At 39.4% G+C, this 22286-nt stretch overlaps 1 protein-coding gene across 1 annotated transcript in view; it reads left to right on the top strand.

The window, feature by feature from the left end:
• VPS35L (VPS35 endosomal protein sorting factor like) overlaps positions 1–22286 on the top strand; it is a gene marked incomplete in the record, with an annotated part of 3288436 nt that overhangs the window by 2213377 nt on the left and 1052773 nt on the right. Inside the window, 1 exon segment of the mRNA XM_044089753.1 lies at positions 10186–10325. Within this exon segment, the coding sequence (XP_043945688.1) occupies positions 10186–10325 (140 nt within the window).

Below are 22286 nucleotides of genomic sequence, written 5' to 3'. Positions count from 1 at the left end.
CTGAAGTTATTCTGCTCTTCAGTTATTCCCACCCACCCGCCCTGTTTTTGTTTTGGTGTTAATCTTAGTGGCATTGAAACTGCCCGCCCCTCAGCCTGCCTCTGGGCCCATCTCATTTGCTCACTCAACTGAGTGCAGTGAGATCATATTCTGATTTCAGGCACTCCTACTGTGTACAAAGAGAGCATCTGGGAAATAGAAAAAAAAAAAAAAATTAAGCTTATTTCCTGCCTTTCTTGTTAAGTGGTACAGACTATTTGTAGGCTTCTGAGCCCGCAAGCCCTTCTGTGTTTGAGGGAAGCCTTCTAGCTTGTTTATTTCTTATAACTAGCCAGTTTTCTAGTTTCAGCACTCAAATCTGTTTCTTTGATCTCAGCACTTGTTCAGAAAAAAAAAAAAAAAAAATTTTCATCTGCTTTTACTGTACTTGTGTTTTACCTACTTCTTTTTACTTTTGCATCATCTTAAAATACTCAATTGTATTTATTACTGCTTGGTGTAACTCATTCTAAGCCTTTTGGTTTAAACACTTGGGCATCGGACCAGTTAGTTGTTTTGCACTGAGAGGGTTTGTGGTCTGCACTGTTGTGGCAGAACAGGTAGCTTACATCCTTCTAGGTTGAGAACTGCTGATTGAGGGCTCAGTGTCTGTTATTCTAAAAGTGTATTAATTCTGGTTTAAGCACTTGGGCTTTCAAGCCAGTTATTTTACATTAAGAGGGTTCGTGGTCTGCACTCTTGTGGGAGGAGAGGCTGGACTCTGCCCTTCTGAGCTGGGAATTTCTGGTTAAAGGCTTATAGTGCATGCATATCTGAACTGTTCCTTACTGAAGTTGGTGCGCCTTGTTTGCTGTGGCATAGACTGGATTCGGGCCTGTTGGATCTAGCTTTGTTTGTGTAACTTGAGCAGTAATCCAGACATTCTCTAAAGTATTCAGTGGTATTTATTACTGCTTGGTTGTAACTTGATTAAAGTGTAGCTATCATTCAAGTCTTTTGGATTAAGCACTTGGGCTTCAGACCAGTTGTTTTACATTAGGAAGGTTTGTGGCAAGCACTGTGGTGGCAGGACAGGTAGCTTTCATCCTTCTAAGTTGGGAACTGCTGATTGAGAGCCCAGTGTCCAAGTGTATTAGTTCTGGTTTAGGCACTTGGGCTTCAGGCCAGTTATTTTACATTAAGAAGGTTCGTGGTCTGCACTCTTGTGGGAGAAGAGGCTGGACTCTGCCCTTCTGAGCTGGGAATTTTCTGGTTAAAGGTTTATAGTGCCTGAATATTTGAACTGTATCTTACTGAAATTGGTTCACCTTGTTTGCTCTAGCATAGACTAGATACAGGCCTACTGAATCTAGCTTTGTTTATATGCTTGTTGTTTGTTTGCTTGTTATTTCCCTGGAAGCTAATTCCACCTAATAGGTTCATAGGTTCATAGGTTTATACTAGGCTATCTGCCCTAAGGCATTTATAAGCCTAGCCCAAATTATTGTGGCTTACGCCACCCCTTATATGAAAAAATACTGTGCCCATTAGTTTGTTGTGCCCCTGTCCAGCAGTGACACAGAGATGATTCCTGGGGTAAACCTACGATCTCCCATCCACAGGTCTAGATTTCTCTTGAACAGAGTCAGCGAGGTGCTCTGCCTCACATGGACTGGGATTTTATTCCACAGCATAGGGAGTCTCTGAGTGATAAATCTATCCCTCCAGCACGTCCTATTTATATCCGTGCTAAGGTTTAAGTCGCTTGCTCTAGTGGTTTTGGTGGATTTGGATTTTTTGAGGTGGAGCATGTCCATTAATTCCGGGTTGGACATGGCCTTGTATGTCAGGCACATGTCACCTCTGAGCAGACGGTATGCGACTGAATAGAGCTGGAGTTTCATCAATCTGGCAGCATATGACAGATTTTGGAGTCCTTTATCCTTTTGGTGAGGAACTTTTGGGGTCTCTCCAATTGCTGCAGATGTCGGGTGAGATACATCCCAAATGGGGCATTGTACTCGATCATTGGTCTGATAAGTGAAGAGTACAGGGAACAATGACCTCACTAGATCTGGATGTGAATCCCTTCATGATCAGGTGGGCAATGTAGAAGGTCTTTCTAACCACTTTAGCAATGTGAGTGTCAAAAGAAAGGCCACTGTCAACCTGGGTCCCCAGGTCCCTGATAACCTCTTCTGTGCTTAGTGGATTGCCACCTATATGGTAGCTTGGGGTTACCTTGTTTTTCCCGAAGGGTATGACTATACATTTTTGGTGTTTAACTTCAGGCCATGGCTCTGGCACCAGCTATCTGTTTCCGTGAGTCCCTTCTGAAGGATATCCGTGTCCGATGCACTTTCCACTATGGCCCAGTTTGCAGTCGTCTGCAAACTTTGTCAGCCAAAGTCCTCCCATGTTGGCCTGTACTTCTGAGAAGTAGATGCCAAACAATAGGGGCCAAGGACCGAGCCCTGTGGGACACCACTTGTGACCGGCTTGGAGTCTGACACAGCGCCAGCAACTCTAACCCTGTGGGTTCTGTCCTTAAGCCAGTTTGCAACCCATCTTGTGACATATGGGTTTACATTTAAGCTGGTAAGTTTTTCTACAATACCGAGTGGGGTATTGTGTCAGCCTTTGCAAGGTCAAGGTAGGCTGTATGGACTGCCTTTCCTCATCAATGGCCTTGGTGACTGTTTGAAGAAGTCAACCAAGTTCAAAAGGCATGATCTTCCCTTGACAAAGCCAAACTGGGTCGGGTCCAATGTCTGCAAGTCCCTATATCTTTGTTTATGAGCTCCATTATGATCCTCTCCATAGCTTTGCAGACTCGACTTGTTAAGCTTATGGCGGTAATTACCAGGGTCCGTGAGGCACCGCCTTTGTGGAGTGGGACCACAGTTGCCGTCGCCACTCCTTGGGCACGTATCCTGTGGTAAGGCTAAGATTAAACAGCTGCCTTATGTGCGGGTTTAATTCCTCATTTAGCTCGTGTAGCACACAGCCGGGGACACCATCCGGTCCCATTGATGCTGTGTTTTTAGCTTTAGAGTAAGCAGCTTTCACCTGCGCATTTGAGATGTCCGGGTGGCTACACTCGGCTGCGATAGTTATCTATCCTTTAGGGGGGAGGGGTGAAGTTTGCACTGAACCTGTCTGCCAGTATGTTGGCAATGTCTGTGGGTTCAGTGATTTTTGTATCATTTTGGACTAATTCTGAGCATATCTGGGAGTTTCCACCCAGGTTCCTAACATAGCTGAAAAAGGCCTTATGATTGTCCTTTGAATCCATGGCAAATTTTCTCTCAAAATTGGCCTTAGTTGATTTTATGAGTGCTCGTATTTTTTACTAATAATGATCAGGGGTGACTTCCCTTTTATGGATTTTGTTCTATCATGTAATAGCTTTCTCCTCTTATTGTAAAGTTTGTTAATGGCTGGGGTCCACCAGACTGGACGTTTGCCCTTTGTGGAAAGAGTCTTGGTTTTATTTGGGATTGCCTGATCCATGCAGTCCTGGAGGTGTTCATAGAAGGCATTTGTAAGGGCTTCCGCAGCTTGGGTTGTGGTTTCCTCTGGCTCAGGGGCCTTGAAGGATACCACACCAGTCTTGAGTAGTGTGAAGTTTGCTTTAGAGAAGTTCTTCACTATGGTCTTTTTTGCTTGGGGTGGGGGCGGGATGTGGATTTCCAGTGAGATTAGTTTATGATCAGATCTCACCAATGAGGGATATACTTCCGGTGTGGAGCATTTTGTCCCCATGTTTGTGACAATGAGATCTAGTATATTTTCTCCTCTCGTGGGAACAGTGACTAGCTGTTCCATGGCATTTGAATTTATGAATTTATGAACTCCAGGAACCGTTGGGCTAGAAAGTTAGGGCTTGAGTAATGTTCCCAGTCTATATTCGGGTAGTTGAAGTCACCCAATATGATGGTGTTTGGAGATACATTTATACCCTCCAGTGTCTTCAGGAAGGCTGTGTGGGGTTCCTGAGTTTGAGAGGGTGGCCTGTAGCATGCTACAATTTGTAGAGCAGTTTTGCCTATGGTTAGTTGCACCTGGATGGTTTCCGAAGCTTTGTGCATTGCCACCAACCTGGAGGTGTGAGTATCCTTTATGAATATGGATACACCCCCTCCTTTTGTGGTGTGGTCCGGGTTTTGGGGCCGGAACGCATGATATGAGGTAAAACCTAATAGTGCCGGGGTGCTCTCAGGAGCCTTGAACCAGGTTTCAGTTACAGCACAGACATCGATGTTCTCCATACTGAGAAGGGCCTCGAGTGCGTGCATTTTGAGATTTAGACTTCTGGCATTGAGCAGCATTACCCTCAGTTTCTTCCCATTTTTGTTTTCTAGGGTGGTAGGTTTAGAATTTGAGCCTTGCCTAAAAAAGGCACTATGGGGGTGGCAAGAGCCTTAGCCAATATCCGGAATCCCAGGGGTGACAGGTGCAATATGCAACTTCTCAGCGCTTCTGTGGATCACTGGTGATATCTGCATTGCTTACTGTACTTATTTCCTTGTTTCACTTGAAAGAAAGTTACTGTTTGTCGTTTTTGCATTTAGTTACTTGTAACACATTGCACTCAAGTTACCTGGCACTTGCTCACTAAAGCAATTATATAAGTCAGCACTAAAAATTAAAAGCACTACACCCTCACTCCCCACTGGCCCTTGTTTTCAATTAAGGATTTCCCAATATTATTCTAGCATGTCCAAAGGTCAGTTGTCAATCTTCTCTCCGGTCCAGCTGGTGAATCTGGGAATCTTGAGGCAATGTTATAACTGCCTCATGTACACAGACAACCCTCTCCTCCTCCCACATAACACAAATACTTGCGAGAGATGCAGCTATTTAGCCAAACTGGAGGCTGAGCTCTCTCAACTCAGGACTGGCAAGACCAGACAGGAGGAGAAGGCAACTACACACACCACAAAACCAGCCTCACATAATGCTACCACTCCACTGAATCAAACACATAAACACACAAAGACATACTCGGAGGCTCTGAGTAAAATTTACCTAAACAGCAGAGGCCTCCAAAGCAGACACCCAAACAACTGCTACCTCAAGACACCCCACAAGCAACACATAAACCACAAAAGCAGTGTGCAAAGCAGTCACAGCCCTTAAGGCCAAATACAACACCAAACATACTTGTCATAGGTGACTCCATAGTCAGACACACTGGCGTCCCACTCACCAGGCTGAACAAGGAGAGGGTCACAGTAAGCTGCCTATCGGGCGCTAGAATCCGCCACATAACACAAGCACTCGGGTCACTCCATGGCAAGTACAAATATGACACAGTCATTGTCCATGCTGGTGTGAGCGACCTGAGACGCACCTCCCTGGACTACATGAAAAGAGACATAGAGGAGCTCTCTGATTATGTAGCCCAGGCAGGTATGACCCTAACCCTGAGCAGTATCCTTCCTTCACCAAGAATGATGCCACAATATAGAGACAAGATGATCAGCTTTAACAATTGGCTTAATGTCTGGTGTCATTCAAAGGGGATCCAGTGTCTGTCTGCCTGGGATGACATGCTTGACAAGCCACGCTGCAAGGGACGGCTTGCACCTGTCACCCTGGGATTCGGATATTGGCTAAGGCTCTTGCCACCCCCATAGTGCCTTTTTAGGCAAGGCTCAAATTCTAAACCTACCACCCTAGAAAACAAAATGGGAAGAAACTGAGGGTAATGCTGCTCAATGCCAGAAGTCTAAATCTCAAAATGCACGCACTCGAGGCCCTTCTCAGTATGGAGAACATCGATGTCTGTGCTGTAACTGAAACCTGGTTCAAGGCTCCTGAGAGCACCCGGCACTATTAGGTTTTACCTCATATCATGCGTTCCGCCCCAAAACCCGGACCACACCACAAAAGGAGGGTGTATCCATATTCATAAAGGATACTCACACCTCCAGGTTGGTGGCAACGCAAGCTTCGGAAACCATCCAGGTGCAACTAACCATAGGCAAAACTGCTCTACAAATTGTAGCATGCTACAGGCCACCCTCTCAAACTCAGGAACCCCACACAGCCTTCCTGAAGACACTGGAGGGTATAAATGTATCTCCAAACACCATCATATTGGGTGACTTCAACTACCCGAATATAGACTGGGAACATTACTCAAGCCCTAACTTTCTAGCCCAATGGTTCCTGGAGTTCATAAATTCAAATGCCATGGAACAGCTAGTCACTGTTCCCACGAGAGGAGAAAATATACTAGATCTCATTGTCACAAACATGGGGACAAAATGCTCCACACCGAAGTATATCCCTCATTGGTGAGATCTGATCATAAACTAATCTCACTGGAAATCCACATCCCGCCCCACCCCAAGCAAAAAGACCATAGTGAAGAACTTCTCTAAAGCAAACTTCACACTACTCAAGACTGGTGTGGTATCCTTCAAAGCCCCTGAGCCAGAGGAAACCACAACCCAAGCTGGAAGCCCTTACAAATGCCTTCTATGAACACCTCCAGGACTGCATGGATCAGGCAATCCCAAATAAAACCAAGACTCTTTCCACAAAGGGCAAACGTCCAGTCTGGTGGACCCCAGCCATTAACAAACTTTACAATAAGAGGAGAAAGCTATTACATGATAGAACAAAATCCATAAAAGGAAGTCACCCCTGATCATTATTAGTAAAAAATACGAGCACTCATAAAATCAACTAAGGCCAATTTTGAGAGAAAAATTGCCATGGATTCAAAGGACAATCATAAGGCCTTTTCAGCTATGTTAGGAACCTGGGTGGAAACTCCCAGATATGCTCAGAATTAGTCCAAAATGATACAAAAATCACTGAACCCACAGACATTGCCAACATACTGGCAGACAGGTTCCATGCAAACTTCACCCCTCTCCCCTAAAGGAGAGATAACTATCCCAGCCGAGTGTAGCCTCCCGGACATCTCAAATGCGCGGGTGAAAGCTGCTCTCTCTAAAGCTAAAAACACAGCATCAATGGGACCGGATGGTGTCCCCGGCTGTGTGCTACACGAGCTAAATGAGGAATTAAACCCGCACATAAGGCAGCTGTTTAATCTCAGCCTTACCACAGGATCGTGCCCAAGGAGTGGCGTCACGGCAACTGTGGTCCCACTCCACAAAGGCGGTGCCTCTACAGACCCTGGTAATTACCGCCCCATAAGCTTAACAAGTCTAGTCTGCAAAGCTATGGAGAGGATCATAATGGAGCTCATAAACAAAGGTATAGGGGACTTGCAGACATTGGACCCGACCCAGTTTGGCTTTGTCAAGGGAAGATCATGCCTTTTGAACTTGGTTGACTTCTTCGAAACAGTCACCAAGGCAATTGATGAGGAAAGGCAGTCCATACAGCCTACCTTGACCTTGCAAAGGCTTTCGACACAATACCCCACTCGGGTATTGTAGAAAAACTTACCAGCTTAAATGTAAACCCATATGTCACAAGATGGGTTGCAAACTGGCTTAAGGACAGAACCCACAGGGTTAGAGTTGCTGGCGCTGTGTCAGACTCAAGCCGGTCACAAGTGGTGTCCCACAGGGCTCGGTCCTTGGCCCCCTATTGTTTGGCATCTACTTCTCAGAAGTACAGGCCAACATGGGAGGACTTTGGCTGACAAAGTTTGCAGACGACTGCAAACTGGGCGCCATAGTGGAAAGTGCATCGGACACGGATATCCTTCAGAAGGGACTCACGGAAACAGATAGCTGGTGCCAGAGCCATGGTCTGAAGTTAAACGCCAAAAACTGTATAGTCATACCCTTCGGGAAAAACAAGGTAACCCCAAGCTACCATATAGGTGGCAATCCACTAAGCACAGAAGAGGTTATCAGGGACCTGGGGACCCAGGTTGACAGTGGCCTTTCTTTTGACACTCACATTGCTAAAGTGGTTAGAAAGACCTTCTACATTGCCCACCTGATCATGAAGGGATTCACATCCAGATCTAGTGAGGTCATTGTTCCCCTGTACTCTTCACTTATCAGACCAATGATCGAGTACAATGCCCCATTCGGGATGTATCTCACCCGACATCTGCAGCAATTGGAGAGACCCCAAAGGTTCCTCACCAAAAGGATAAAGGACTCCAAAATCTGTCATATGCTGCCAGATTGAAGAAACTACAGCACTATTCAGTCGCATACCGTCTGCTCAGAGGTGACATGTGCCTGACATACAAGGCCATGTCCAACCCGAATTAATGGACATGCTCCACCTCAAAAATCCAAATCCACCAAAACCACTAGAGCAAGCGACTTAAACCTTAGCACGGATATAAATAGGACGTGCTGGAGGGATAGATTTATCACTCAGAGACTCCCTATGCTGTGGAATAAAATCCCGGTCCATGTGAGGCAGAGCACCTCGCTGACTCTGTTCAAGAGAAATCTAGACCTGTGGATGGGAGATCGTAGGTTTACCCCAGGAATCAACTCTGTGTCACTGCTGGACAGAGGCACAACAAACTAATGGGCACAGTATTTTTTCATATAAGGGGTGGCGTAAGCCACAATAATTTGGGCTAGGCTTATAAATGCCTTAGGGCAGATAGCCTAGTATAAACCTATGAACCTATGAACCATTGACATATAATGGGATTTGGGAGGGTCACTGTTATTTTCTTTACCTTCTTTAAAAGGACTGCTTCTTTTCTGTCTTTAATGTTGTTGTTGTGACTTTCGGCTTTTCCCGGTTAGGGGTCGCCACAGCGGTCCGCTAATGATTGGCAGTTGATTTTTACGTACCGAGTTGTCAGCCCTGACGTACAACCTTCAACGAAGGTATGCCCATTCACGCATGTCTCCACGCAGAAGACGCTCTAATTGAGAGTCGAACCGGACAGTGTCTTACTGTGAGGCGACAATGCTACCACAGCACTTTAATCACCCTCATTTATGTTTGGCTCAGACCTTGTTTTACTCTATACTTAGAAGATATCCAGCCACAGCCAGAAAAGTAACTAAATTGCAGGCCTTTGTTCAGAGTTTTATTTTGTAGTCTGAGGAATTGATTCTGCAAAGGTCTCTCAGTGCAGTGACAGTTTTAAAACCTCTGCAGTAGTATGGGGGTAGTTTTAGGATGGAGTTTTCCTTTAATGTTTTTATTGATTAAAGTTTTATCAGCTGGCACAGTGGTTTTCTCTTTTTTTTCCTTTGGAACACTATCTCAGCCTGTGGTTTCATTCAGGATTTGGTAGATCCCAGCCTTCAGAGTTGCATGAATCTTTGTTTATTAGTTGATTGTTTGTGTGTGAGGTTGCCTTTTCTTTGTTGTTGTTCTAAATTCCTTTAAAAATGCTGTTTTTGCAGTTAAAATGAAGCTTTTTGGTTCTCAGAACTATTTACTTTGCTAGCTATTTTGACAGTGACTTGCTGACAGTGTAATCATTTGAATAATGTGAAGAAATCATGGCCAGAATCTATTATTAAGTTACATCTACAAAGCTTTCTGAGAAAGTATTGTAGGTTTGGGGGGGGAGATGCTATTTTTAAATGTTATATTACTACTGAATAAGTAAATGTCACCTTTGAGAACAACAGTAAGGAAGTGTTACCTGTACTTCAGTGTCGTTATACTTTCAAAAAATGGTGCAACTTTTGTTTGTCAGGGTATAAAACAGATGGATGTATTAATGGGCTAAAATTCTGTATACCTTATCAACTGGCTAGTAAACAATGTAACCTCATTAGTCATCTCTAATACCATGTTAAACGATTAACACTGCTTTAGGGCTATTTTTATTTCTTTTAGATACATGTGCATTACATTTATTTTTGTGAACATTATTTTAAGAAATTCAGTAGTTTTAGACTGTCAGTCAATGTAGCGGATAAAACAGAGGTTTAAGGCTGTGAGCTGTTACTGAGCTGCTTCCTGTAATCCAGGGGTTTTAGATGCCATTGGCCTCCATTTGCCTACTGTATGACTCTAAGCAAGTCACTTAAACAGATAGTGCTCTTTAGCTGACTCTGAAAAACTTCCATCTGGGTTATTGGGTCAGTACTCTACCCTGGTTAAAAAAAATATGCAAATAAATAAAATAATCCATATTTGTTAATCTACCATATTTTTGAGTAAAAGGCAGTCTCGTAGTGAGCTTTCTATGTTAAGGAAAGAAAATTGGTATGTGATAGTATGACTTTTTTTTCTTTAACACAAATAATAAATATGTGTGTGTTGTTTTTACAGCGGATGCATTTTTGAAAGCTGCAGTGAGCCTAGTTCCTGAGGTTCCAAAGATGATCAGTATTGATGGAAAGATGCGCCAGTCAGAAGGCTTTCTTCTAGATTTCCTTAATAATTTCTTTTCTACTTTGCTGGTTGTGCCTGTAAGTACAGATTTTCTTTTTCAGATATTTGTACACTAGCTTTATGAACATTGACTGCAGAAAGTAAATGGCTAAAAGTATTTTTACTTCCACATTGCATAACAAGTTGAAACTAGAGTTGTGGTTTTCAGTGATGGTCCTTAAGAAACATAAATCTATTCACATGTGCTTTGTCTGCATAAGTGATAATAATGTAATTAGTTGTAATCACCTATCTGATTGCTAATGGGTCTACTAAAAAGCCAATTCCCCAAGCACACAAAGACCAGTGTCTCAAAGGACGGTACTTGGGCATCTTGTAGCTCTCATGGGCTATTGCTCATGCTCAAATTCAAGTACAGTTTTGGGTGAGGTGCAGCAGCCATGTAAAGAGAGAGAGTGGAGCTGCTGCTCCTCACCTGAACACAGCATCTGAGATTGAGCTAGGTAAGTGTGGCAGCCACTGGGAGGGAGTGGGGTGGGGTGGGAGTGTAGGTTAGGGGGTCTTATCAGTGATCTGTCAGAGGGATTTAGGTTTAAATAGTGGGAAGGGGAATATTTAGCATTAGAGAGTTATCAGAGATATTAGGTCTAGGGAGGGGAGTTTAGGGAATGGACAGTAAAATTTTAGGTTTAGTTAGTGATGAGAGACTTTAGGGCTAGGAAGCAGTATGGTTAGGGTTAAGGACCAGGTGGGAGTTTTAAGGCTAGAGTTAAGGCTGTGGTAGGGCTGTACAGTTCAGTAGGGTTGGGTGGTAGGATAGTTAAGTAATCAAGATCGGATTAGTAGGAGTTAGCACACTTGGAACAAGTGGCAGTGAGAAAGTGTGTCATAAGCTACTAGCACATGAGGACTTGTAATAGACCCTTTGCCAAATGTGTGTAGTAGTATCTAAAGTGGTATTCATTGCCTTCCTTTGGATGTGATAATAAAAAGCCTTTCATTCACTGACTGACAGTTGACAGACAGGATTGTTGATCTCATAAGAAACCAAAAAGTGAAATAAACAGGGCACTTTCTTATTAATTATCAGATATAACTTGATGTGCTTGCTTGAATGCCTGGGTGAGGGTTAAAGGTCAGGTTTGTCCTTCTTTTTTAGCTGTGCTTTTGTTGTACTGTGTATGCCAGATGTTTAGTTCACACACACAATGCATTTTTACAGTGCATCACTAAGCATTGTTTGAACGGTGTTTATTTTTGTAAAGTGCAAAATTATTCGATTTGAAAGGAGGTCTACAGTGCTTATCTGCTAAATTGTGTTTTATATGGCAGAAGAAACACATCACAGAATGGATTTATTTTGGCAGCAGTTAAACATATTCAGTGTGTTTTGTAGCACTGTTTATCTGATGATGTGTAATTATTATAAAACCTACCTAAAGCACATCACTTTTCATACATTTTCCTGTGTACTTGTTAGATTTCCTTTGAAACATTTTATCTGTGTCATTTACCTATTTGAAACTGAATATTAAGAAAAGTTACTTATGTAGTATGGTGCACAGTCACATTTTCACCCTCTCCACTCTTTTGGCGATTGTATTTAGTTCAATTTCCCTAAAGTGGTGCTAATTTTTTGTTTGTTTTTGATAGAATCCCGTCTTTCATAGTCTTAAAAGATCTGTGTCTCCCCAAGCCCTGGTTATTGTCTATTTTGAGTTGACAGGCTCTTTAAGTATCCGTGTGTGTTTTCTGTGAGTACCCTAGTTTTCTCATATTCTGATTAATTGACTTCTGTAAAATGTCTATAAATATATATGATATATTTCCTTGCTGTTTTAGTCAAAGACAAATATCCACATAGAGGCAGGTTTACTTACGTGGCTAGCAGAATGATAAAACAAATAGGTACCTGCTAGTAATCCACAACTTTCAGAGCATTGCCCTTATCATGTCTTTATATGAGCTAGCATCCAGCAGCAGTTTTTCATTGCAGTTTGCCCGTAGCAGTTCTCTTCAGAGATACTCACCTTATGTCTTGCCAACATTGATGAAGGGAGGGGTGTATCACTGTTTCCCAGTTCTTTGCTACCAAAGTTCAGAATGTAGGTCACATAAAATGACTGGAGAAGATTTTAGTAAGCCAAAGGAAAGGAAGTAATTCAGAACTGTAGAGAATTATCATTTTTTTAATTTCTCCAAATCTTTTGGGTTTCTAATACCATGATGGGAATGGACCCCATTCCTAAGTCAAAGTATGATTAAAGTTCATGAAATTAGTATTGTTTCAATCTTTGATGGTAGCCAGAAGTGCTCCTTGCAGCGCCCACAATGTGCCCAATAATGACTCCTGCAATTCGTACAGAGTTACATGCATCGGTAATATGTCCAAGTACGATTGTAAATTCTTTTTTATAAGACCCATTGCTTCTGCTACTACTGGAAATGTCTGGGTATCTTTCTTCCACATTGCCCTCATCTCTGCCTGCAAATCCTGGTATTTTATGACTGTGTGTCTCTCTATATGTAAGACACTGTAGTCACTGGGTGTAGCAGTTGCAATGATCAGTGCTACTTTTGTTTTCTTTTCATAGACTACTATATCTGGTTTTCTTGAACTGTTCGTAATGGATGATCCCATGTGATATAAATTTCAGCATTTTCTATGATGCTTTGTGGCTCATGTTTCCAGTATTTTTAGCTACTTCAGTATTATAATGTTTGCACAATCCCCAGTGCAATAGACTTGCCACATTATTATGCATTTCTGTGTACAGTCCTTCTGCTATTCGTATAACACAGCCAGCAACAAGATGCACAACTTCTGTTTTAGAAACTCTGCATGTGTTTGTTTCTCCAACATGTTTAATGGACTTTGTAAACCAATGTGTATGTAGTTCACTATCTTGACCCGCCAATATTAATCTTTCGTCTTTTGGTTTACATTCAACTCTTCTTAACTTCGATACTGATCAACATGAAGTTGTTCTATACTTGCAACTATATTAATGCATATTTCACATGTCTTGCCTTCTCATCTGATCCTTTACCTTATATTCTTTCTTTTGTATTTTTTTTTTTGGAACATTCAGTTGCTGCCTGATTTTATCTACTTTTGGTTTGAGTTCCATTTCCACTTAATGCTGATATGCTTCTGCTAAACTAAGCAGGGAAGTCATCTTAGATTTAATCTCCTTATATTTTTTCAAAACTTTAACTATATTTGGGTCTTGTGAGGTCAGCAGATATGTATGAAATCCCACGATTGCAGATCTATCCATGTAATCAATTTCAAGGAGACCCATACCTCCTTCAGAATTGGGAATATATAATTTTGATATGCACTGATTTTATAAGTCATTTGATGAGCATGAAGTATCTTTCTTGTTTTCTTGTCCAACCCAACATCTTTTGGGGCCAGTCAGTCACTCCAAAACTATAAGTTAGTACAGAAAGAGCAAATTGGTTTATAGCTTGGACTCTGTTCCTAGATGTCAACACTGTTTTCAGTATTAATTCAAGTCTTCTAAAATATTCCATACTAAGTTTTATTTGCATTTATTCATGTTTTATTGTTGATCCTTCATCAGTTCCCAAATATTTATATACTCCCTCTTGCTCGAGTTCTTTTATATCACATTCCTGTCCCAAACTGGTATTTTCTTGGTAAGGCAGCTGTCCTGCTTTAAAGGTTGCTTTTGCACATTTGCCAAAACCAAATGACATTCTTATATCATCTGAAAAAGTTTTGACCACTTGCAGTTGTGCTTTCAGTTCCTCATCTGATGAACTATGCAGTTTTAGATCATCTACAAAAAGATGAGAAGTCTTTACACTTTCTTGATTTCTGGGAGTCAAATTGTAACCATGACCTGCTGTGTTAAGTAGACAACTTTATGGGTTAAGTGTAAGACAAAATAGCAGCAGTGACTGAGAGTCACTCTGGAATATCCCCCTTTGAATTTTTATCCCTGGAAAAATAATTTGTCCTTTATCATGGCTTAACTGCAAAGTGGTTTACCACTCTTTTATGGTCACTGTGATGTAATCAATTAGTCTAGGGTGTATCTTCTACATTTTTAAGCACTCTATGAATGTGGGATACTATCAAATGCTTTTTTATAGTTTACCCATGCCATACTTAGATTCTTCCCCTCTTTACAGTTCTCCATTATGACTTTATGTAACAAGAAATGATTCTTTGTTCCATATGACTTTTTTTTATCATTTTGTTCTGTTGCCATGTTTGAGTTTTCTTCTAAATGACTATAAACTCTGTCGGCATCAATTCCAGTGTATAGTTTATACATTGTCAGAAGGCAAGTTACTGGTCTATACTTTTTAGGATAGCTTGCAGTTTTGCTCTTAAGTAAGAGTATCATTTTTCCTATTGTTAACCAGGCTGGTGTCTGGTCAGGATACCCATATAAATAGTTCTTGGTTATGGCTAAATCTTCATGTAAAGATGTTAATACTTTTAGCGAGAAGATAGGTACTACATCTGGGCCTGGGGTTTTCCAACTAGGAGCTTTTCTTAACTTTGTTTCAATCTTTCTGGACATTATTTCATCCCATTTCATATCCTATATATTTGAACTTCTTATTCTTTCTTTTACTTCTTCCCATTTACCATCTTTGTTATGTTCCGTAGGATCTTCATAGATATTTCTCCAAAATGTGCCTATTTCTTCTTTTTTTGGCGATGTTTCAATTCCTTTTGCCTTGTTTCCCAATTTTCTATAGAACCTTTTTGGGTCATCAGTAAATTTCTTACTTTATATTTTTTCTTTATATTTATCTGCATATCTTCTAAGTTTTTCTGCCTGTGCTGATATTTTTAGTTTATTATTTGCGGTAGTGCATGATAGATCGTGATTTGTTGTGATACTGTGTATTGCTTTTATCACGTCTGTCTGTCTGAGTATTTTTGTTGATTTGTTCCTTCTATACTCTTCTAACAGGGACAATTCTTATCTTAATTGCTTCATAGTTTTCTCTGTTTGATACTTCCATGATGGCATTCAATTTCTCCCCTTCCTTTCCCTTACTACCCTGTGTTTTTGTGGTAAGACTTCATCTGTTATTAATTTAGCTGCACAGTAATATATCCTGTTTACTTTTGTTATATCACCCACGGTGGTGGTGCTGTGGTAGCGGTGTCGCCTCACAGTAGGACATTGTCCTGTTCGATTCTCAGCTAGAGCATCTTCTGTGTGGAGACATGCGTGAATGGGCGTACCTTCGTTGAAGGTTGTGCATCAGGGCCGCCAACTCAGCACATAAAAATCTACTGCCAATCAATAGCGGACCGGAGTTCCGCTGTGGCGACCCCTAACCGGGAAAAGCCAAAAGACTCAACAACAACTTTTGTTATATCACATGAATCGCTATGGACAGTCCTAATTACTGTGTTCATTTGTTTTATCAAACTTCTTACTTTTCTGGTTTTATTAACTTTCTGTAGTCTATTTCTTTCATTGATCTTAATATGTCTGTCCATTTCTGTTAAATCAAGCACTCTTCTCTTAGATCATTTTCTTCTAAACTGAGGGCACATTCTTTGTTCTCCATTTCCTGCGGGCATTCTATAGAAAGTTCCAGAGCATCTTCCTGTGCCACATTCTCTCTAGTTTCATCCTGTCATCCGTTGCTGTTTCATATGGGATCTGACTGGCCTGTCACTGCACAGCATTGACTGTCTGAGAGTTGCCACAGTTTCCTGTTCCTTCTCTTTCTGTGCAAATCCAATTAAACTTTTGGTGTCTATATTAGAAGCACAAAAAGACTAAACCGCAAATGCTCACATGTGCGAAAATGCCAGTAATCGAACTTGCTATCGTGGGGGGCTGTGCCCCCCACACCCCCCGCTAACTATATATTCTAACTCCGAGGTCGCAGTACAGTGAGGAAAGGGCAAATATCCCACTCCTCACTGTAACATGACCCCACAATTACACTTTCGATTCCTGGCATTTTCGCTCATGTGAGCGTTCGCGATTTAGTCTTTTTGTGCTTCTGATATAGACCCGAACTTTTGTACTAGCTTCCTATGAAAGGCTCCAAAGTATCTTCATATGGCAATTGATCAGATGTTTCCTGCTCCACTGATTTCTCCTTAATTTTGGGAGTCATTGCTTTAAACTGCTGGGATGTTATCTGAGTTAGATTTTCTACACTAAATGCTTTTACTTTGCAGGTGATCCATAACCTCCATTTCTGTTTCTTTAACTTCTCCTTTATTAATTCTATTTTCTACTTTTCCTCTTGGTTTTCTTATTTTTTTTTGTATTGTATAATTTTCCATGTCTGATGTCTTTACCTGTATTTCAGATATTTTTGGTGCTGCTGTTTTTGTATTGATTAGTTTTGCTTTCTCCTTTGCGTAACATTGTACCATATTAAATCTCTTTTTCTTTCCCATGTCCATATTTCATCTTCGGATGTGTCCTGCTCCTCCTGTTTCTCCTTAATTTGGAGACTCATTCAATCATGCTGTGATGCAACCTGTGTTAGACTTTATGCACTAAATCCTTCACTTTGCAAGTATTCCATGACTACTACTACTGTTTTTTTTAACTTCTACTTTACTAATCTTCTGTTCTATATTCTCTCTAAGTGATCTTGTTTTTTTTTATTTTGAATTTTTCCATATCTGGATGTCTTTGCCTGTACTTCTCTTCAAATAACTTTGGGGCTGCCTTTTTTGTGTTGATTAATTTAGCTTTCTCCTTTGCGTAAATGTTGTACCATATCAGATCTCCCTTTATTTCCCGTGTCTCTATTTCTTTTTTATACTTTTAAAAAGTCTCTAAATTTTGTTCTTTATATTTTCACACTTCCTCGGTCACTTCTTTTTCAAACAGCCCAAGGTTTCTTGGTCTGTATAATGCATTTCATATTAATGAACACATTTTTATTTGAAGCTTCTGACAGTTTTTCTTGTGGAAGTATTTTTCTTTCTTCTAATTTCTCTCTTAATCTTTTTGTATATCTTCTGTCTGTAAATTATGGGCTTCTTGCATAATAGTACATCATTTCTTTCTTATCCTCAGTAGTCCACTCTCTCTTTTTTGGCCTATCAGTTTTTGTGGACTGCTACTTCCTTCTACAACAGGGGGGCCATCCTCTGCCTGGGTCTGGCCTAGCCCATTTTAGGAGTGGTTCTGTGTCTTGAGGATTCTAAACTGTAATTTGTTTCCCTACTTGGCACCAGTGCGCATACCAGGAGATTTTGTGAGAAACAGGGTCCACCTCATGAAGGTACTCACCAAGACTTGAGGATGAATTTCATTCCAGCAATACTTCTCTCCTTTGCTTACTGACATCTCTCTCCAGTTGGACCCCCATCCTTCAGTTTGGATGGTTCAGTGGCACAACAGGTAGTGTTTCCTCACAGTAAGAGGTTCTCTGCTTTGATTCTTTTCTCGAGTGCCTTCTGTGCAGAGTCTTCATGTCATCCCTGTGTTCATGTGGGTTTTCTGCTGGTGCACTGGTATCCCTCCACATTCCAAAGGTATGCAGTAGGTTGAATGGATACACTAAATTGTCCATAGGGTTGTGTGTGTGTGTGCTTGTGTGTGTCCATAACCTAGTGCTCTTCACCTAACTAGCAACAGCAGTAAGAGTTGGGAACAATTTGCCTATCAAATCAAGCTTGGGGAAAAAAAAACTTTATGCGATCTGCTGTTCCTTACTTCTGTCCTCAGTCCTTTTCAGCCCTAAATGCTAATCTGAGAGGCAAAAGGAAGTCGTCTAATTTTTCTGCTTTGCAAACTGTAGCAAGCCACTTCTTAACATTTGTGTCAGCTGGCTTGCTACAATTTATATGAGAGAAAACACTATACCGGGTACCACACAATAATGTCTTTATTTAAACAAAGTAAAAAGGAGAGGTGAGCACTTTCGCAACCTTCGTTGCTTCATCAGACAAAGAATTAACTGTTCAACTGCTTGTTTTATATCACTCTCAGTCAAAAAAAATTTTTCCAATTCGTGACATCATACAACTTTTGAAAATTTAAAGGCATATATGACAAGAATATTGTAAAATACGCATATGAATATAAAATATATATACAAAAATGTAAAGTATGTTCATATTTATGCATATCTAATTTAAAACAGTTAAATAATCTCATTAAAAATGCATATATATAAAAAATGCATATAAATAAAAATGCATAGTATATTCATATGTATGCATATCTAATTTAAAACAATTAAATAATCTCATAAAAATGCATATATATAATATATATATAAAAAAAGAATGCATAATACAAAATATATAATAAAAGAAATATATGTATATATATATATTTTTATTTTAATTGTGTTGAAGGCGTCTAGCTTTAAGAAATGGAACCAGTGATGTACAACCATTTAAGCCTGGTTATCTATCAGCATTGAGCTTGATAATCCATCTTTGTTCTCGGCTCTCTGTGAAATTTTCTATATTTCCTCCCCTCACATTTCTATGTATATGTTGTAAAACAAAGAACTTGAAAGAGTGTGAAGGGTCAGTGTTTAAAACATGTTGAGCAAGCGCACTAGTAGTTTTGTTATTTCTGATGTCTCTTATGTGTTCCAATATTCTATCCTTTAAGTTTCTTTTTGTTTTTCCTATATAGAAGGCATGACATATTTGGCAGAAACAAAAATAAATAACATCTGTGGTTTTACAGTCTGCATATGAATGAGAGTATAGTGTAAAATTTCTAACAGGATGAATATATGGTGTAGTACTATGAATATGTGTACAAGCAGTACAAGACCTACAAGGAAAAGTACCTTTAAGCCTGGAATTATAGGTAGTTTTTGACGCCTTTATTACACAATTGTTGTTTTAATGTTAGATTATTTCTGAAACTGAAACTAGGTGCATTACCAATGAAAGAATGTAAACAAGGAATCTCATGTAAAATGTGCCAATGTTGTTTAATAATATTAGTATACTGATTAACATTACTAGCATACTGAAAAAACGCTCTAATGCTATCATTTTGTGTATTATTTCTCAAATTACTGCTATCTGACGTAATAGAATTAGAAGATTGAAAATACGCTTTACATTTAGAGTCCCTGAGTGTCCAAGCATCAGAAATAGTTCTATCTATTTCATCCATATGATATCCTCTTCTTAAAAAATCAGTTTTCAATTTATTCAAAGCTAGTACTGCATCATTATCATGATATAATTTGTATCATACCAAAGGTTCATAAAGACAGAAGTCTGCCACCAATGTGCCCCATAGTCTCAGGCACTGGTTGGTGTACAGAACCACTGTCTATTTATGTTGAAAGTACACTGCATGTGCTCTTAGACAAATGTGAAAATATTTTAAGAGACACCAAAATGTTTCTAGAGAAATTACATACTAGAATTGAAAGTTTATCAGATATTAATGACTTTGCTCTTGTTACTATGGATATAGAGTCATTGTTTACAAGTATCCCGAATACATGGGGCATTAATATGATTAGAAATTTTCTTACAAGAAATAATTGCTTCACCAATGAAAAAGTACAACTTATATGCAGTTTGTTAGAGATTATTCTGGAAAATAATGTTGTATATTTTGAAGAACAATTCTTTCTGCAACAGATCGGCGTTGCCATGGGCACACCATGTGCAAATAGTTATGCTAATCTATCTCTTACATTCTGGGAACAAACACATGTCTTTTCTGATAAGAATCCATTTATTAGTCAGCTTTTATGGTATACACGTTTTGTGGATGATGTTTTTTTTATTATGGAAAGGCAATATATCTGAGTTTATATTATTTATTAACTATTTGCATACAACTACTGATTTTCTGAGATTCACATACAAATTTTCTACATCTGCGATTGATTTCTTAGATGTACGTATAATCAAATCAGAGTTGACAGGTTTTACCAGCAAAATTTTTCACAAACCCACGAAGAAAAATACATACCTTCACAAAACCAGTATGCATCCTAGACACATTCCAAGAAATGTGCTCAAGGGGCAGGTATACAGAACATTAAGATTACACAACAATGATAATGATGCAGTACTAGCTTTGAATAAATTGAAAACTGATTTTTTAAGAAGAGGATATCATATGGATGAAATAGATAGAACTATTTCTGATGCTTGGACACTCAGGGACTCTAAATGTAAAGCGTATTTTCAATCTTCTAATTCTATTACGTCAGATAGCAGTAATTTGAGGAAATAATACACAAAATAATAGCATTAGAGCATTTTTTCAGTATGCTAGTAATGTTAATCAGTATACTAATATTATTAAACAACATTGGCACATTTTACATGAGATTCCTTGTTTACATTATTTCATTGGTAATGCACCTAGTTTCAGTTTCAGAAATAATCTAACATTAAAACAACAATTGTGTAATAAAGACGTCAAAAAAACTACCTATAATTCCAGACGCAAAGGTACTTTTCCTTGTAGGTCTTGTACTGCTTGTACACATATTCATAGTACTACACCATATATTCATCCTGTTAGAAATTTTACACTATACTCTCATTCATATGCAGACTGTAAAACCACAGATGTTATTTATTTTTGTTTCTGCCAAATATGTCATGCCTTCTATATAGGAAAACAAATAGAAACTTAAAGGATAGAATACTGGAACACATAAGAGACATCAGAAATAACAAAACTACTAGTGCGCTTGCTCAACATGTTTTAAACACTGACCCTTCACACTCTTTCAAGTTCTTTGTTTTACAACATATACATAGAAATGTGAGGGGAGGAGATATAGAAAATTTCACAGAGAGCCGAGAACAAAGATGGATTATCAAGCTCAATGCTGATAGATATCCAGGCTTAAATGGTTGTACATCACTGGTTCCATTTCTTAAAGCTAGACGCCTTCAACACAATTAAAATAAAAATATATATATACATATATTTCTTTTATTATATATTTTGTATTATGCATTCTTTTTATATATATATTATATATATGCATTTTTATGAGATTATTTAATTGTTTTAAATTAGATATGCATAAATATGAATATACTATGCTTTTTTATTTATATGCATTTTTTATATATGCATTTTAATGAGATTATTTAACTGTTTTAAATTAGATATGCATAAATATGAACATACTTTACATTTTTGTATATATATTTTATATTCATATGCGTATTTTACAATATTCTTGTCATATATGCCTTTAAATTTTCAAAAGTTGTATGATGTCACTAATTGGAAAACATTTTTTTGACTGAGAGTGATATAAAACAAGCAGTTGAACAGTTAATTCTTTGTCTGATGAAGCAACGAAGGTTGCGAAAGCGCTCACCTCTCCTTTTCACTTTGTTTAAATAAAGACATTATTGTGTGGTACCCGGTATAGTGTTTTCTCTCATATACTTCTCTTTTTATATACTGGGTTTTACCTGTATAGCCGTTTTGCTTTTTGTTTATTTGCTACAATTTATTGCCATGCACAATGCGTTGAAGCAAGTGGTTCAGTCCTGACAGGGAAGAGAAAGCAGAATCAGAAATTTATTTCCATATTGGCATTCAGGGGTCTATATTAGCATATCGAATGGACTAAATAGTGAAAGCTATTTAGTCGATCCGATACTGTTGAAATGGCAAAATAGCGAAGACACGGAACATCCAATTTTTTCCCAGGGAAAAAATTCAGTGGGCCGTCTTCGGGACTTTGCTATTTCCTCCACTATGGTGCGATCTAGGAGTTGGTATATTTAAGCAAGGGGGGTGGGCGATGCCCCCCACTTATCCTTGTGTTTGTGTTTTTATTTTTTTTTGCGGAACAGCGAATTTTTTCCCTGGGAAAACATTCGCTGTTCCGTGTGTTCGATATTATGTGGTTTAGACTTTATCGGTACAATGAAATAGCATTCACTATTTTAATCGTACGATAATGTAATATAGATGCGGCATTCAGAAATGCTGGTAAGGAAATGACTGTACCGCACTACCAAAAGATTGGCGTCTGCCTGTTGCTTCCCCTAATGCTTTGCACCCTAAGCAGATGCTCCTTTTGCCCCA

The sequence above is a fragment of the Protopterus annectens genome, chromosome 12.part0, assembly GCF_019279795.1.
Source record: "Protopterus annectens isolate FY-2018-M chromosome 12.part0, PAN1.0, whole genome shotgun sequence".
Lineage (NCBI taxonomy): Eukaryota > Metazoa > Chordata > Ceratodontiformes > Protopteridae > Protopterus > Protopterus annectens.
Note: the sequence above shows the minus strand (reverse complement) of the source record. Positions and strands in the feature narration are given on the sequence as shown.